Here is a 2,334-nt window from a genome sequence, read left to right as displayed (position 1 = left end):
ATGAACCCAGGAGGGAAGGGGGTGTAGGTCGTCACCTAGACCCTCGCTTCCCGGAGGCAACTGTGCCGGAAGCTGGAGAGACCTAGCATGCTAGGGTTTACTGGATGGCGGGGGTCCTGGGCCTGGTAGGAGGAAGGTTAGATGGGTTCAAGGATGAACTCAGGAAGGAGGAAGGCTAAAAGGAGTGAGAGAAAGAGAGAGGAATGGGGGCTTAGCCTCCGGGGCTGGGGGAATGTGATTAGGGTGAAGGTTTAAATAATCTACAAGCCTGACACAAGGAAAAGGGGGCTTACCTAACGGATGAGCCGGTGGTGGGTGAAGGAAGTCAGCACCGGAGAAAATAGACAAAGGCGGACCGTCAGTCCCAGGGGGGTCATGGAGGAGTCCGAGGAAGGAGTCCCCTGGCGCGGGGTGAACTCCTTCCCGGGTTTCGGCACCAAATGAAAGAAAAACAGACGAGACCCTGGACTAACAGTACGCCAGAGAAGTTCCGCTTTATTCATGGACTGCGTGTATATTTATAGGGAGCTGCCTTCTGGGTTTAGATAGGGGGTGGATGGGGCGTTATCTGATTGGACGGGGCTGGGCAGGAAGTGAGCCTTGACCTGTGACTGGTTGAGGTTTGGTGCTGGCAGGCTTCTACGGCGGAGAGGAACCCGGAAGGGCGCCATATTGCTAGGGAATGCTTTCCCCCTCCCCCTCCGCTTGAGTGCCCACGGTATCCTTACAGGCTTGTCTCCCCCACCGCCTGTGCTGCAAACACTTCCCATGGGATGGGCTGTGCACCGGTCCCTTGTGATGACTCACCGGCCTCTGAACGGCTCCCTTTTTTCAGTTGTTCTGCCTCCTTGGTCCTGTGTGGGTCCACATGAACCCTATTAGTGATCCTGCTGTCCTGGGGGCCACCAAGGCCCTCTTCTCTCCTGCCGCCTCCAAGTAACTCCATCTGAAGGGCGCAGCTGCGGCTTCTGCCGGGTCCTGCTCCATGCACTCATCAGCTCGAGCCTTAAAGCAGCCGCGGCCCGAAATGCTCAAAGCAGCCTTTTCTTTCTCTCATAGTAGTTTCTCCTGCCTTCATGAACTCCGTAGGTCTCTCCTCCTCTTCCCCTGAGCTCCAGCGGCCCTGGCTTGGTTGATGTTACATTTTTACAGTTGTAAATTTGGTTGATTTGTGAGAGAGAGTGGCGCTGCGGACCGTCTATTCCGCCATCTTGATTGGATCTCCGTAAAAGCTTTCTTTAAATGTCTGATGATTGTTGGCTGTCCACTCATATTTAAGAGTGGGAAGTTTCGTATGTGACATGGGGCTGGTGGACTCCTGGGCTTCATTGTAAGAGGTCAAGAACCTTCCATATTGGCATATCCCTCTGTAATCCTGATTTGCTGTTAGTTTAGTAACCACTTTTATAATCTACTCAATATACTAATCTCAAAATGGCATCTTACATCGAGACTATGATGGTAAGTGTAGAATAATGACTTATATTTATGGGGCCAGATACATTTTCAAAGTGTTTTGGTGTTATTTCATTTACAGATATTGTATCATTTCTATTTTACAGATGAGGAAACAGTTCAGAAAGGCTCAATGATTTACATAGTCATATAGCAAGTATAACTGAGTTTTTAGTTCAAGTTTTTATTTATATGTCATGATTGTTCCATTACAACTGTGAAAATTTTAGACTACTTTGTGTTTACTGTTTTATTTTCTCTTGTTTTAGCAATGTAATAATAGGTTACATGTCTGTACTTTTTAGTTTTTCAAAGTTAATTCACACCTATTTTTAAATTTTTCCCTGAATATAATTTTCTAATATAGAAAGGCCTGGATAGCTTACAGATTTCAATTATAATATAGCTGTTTGAACATGTGACCATTTTTCATCAGGCTGTGGGTAATGACAGTTAATGCACTTCAACCTTCAATGAAGTTTGTACGACAACAAAAGTATACTCAGAATGACCTGATGATAGATCCTCTCATTGTCTTAAGGTGTGATCAGAGGGTTTACAGGTATGTGTCATTTGAGTTACATTTTTATTATAGAGCTATACTTTAGAGAGCCAAAGAAATTAAAGAAATTCAGTTTAAACTTATAATTTAGCATTTTTGTGGATATATAGGCCAGTTTTTTAGCCTGTCTTTTTTATTGATTTAAAGAGCTCTTCCTCTATAAAGGATATCAGCTCTTTGTGTATATATTGAAGTTTTTTCCTCATTGTTCTATTGTTTTGCCTTTTAATTTTGTTCTTTTTTTTTTTTTTTTTTTGTCTTTTGTCTTTTTCCGTGTCCAGCCACGGATCGCAACCCTCAGTGTCGCCCCCGTACCG

The 2,334-nt window shown here is 44.8% G+C and overlaps 1 protein-coding gene across 1 annotated transcript in view; it reads left to right on the top strand.

Annotated features, from left to right (window-relative positions):
- INTS2 (integrator complex subunit 2) overlaps window positions 1-2,334 on the top strand; it is a 61,595-nt gene that overhangs the window by 51,528 nt on the left and 7,733 nt on the right. The window contains exon 18 of the mRNA XM_008576118.1: window positions 1,892-2,017. Within this exon, the coding sequence (XP_008574340.1) occupies window positions 1,892-2,017 (126 nt within the window). The remainder of the gene's footprint in view (window positions 1-1,891; window positions 2,018-2,334) is intronic.

The sequence above is a fragment of the Galeopterus variegatus genome, unplaced genomic scaffold (genome assembly GCF_000696425.1).
Source record: "Galeopterus variegatus unplaced genomic scaffold, G_variegatus-3.0.2 Scaffold1292, whole genome shotgun sequence".
NCBI classification, from domain to species: Eukaryota; Metazoa; Chordata; class Mammalia; order Dermoptera; family Cynocephalidae; genus Galeopterus; species Galeopterus variegatus.
The sequence above is the reverse complement of the archived record's forward strand: the minus strand, read 5'-3'. Positions and strand labels throughout refer to the sequence as shown.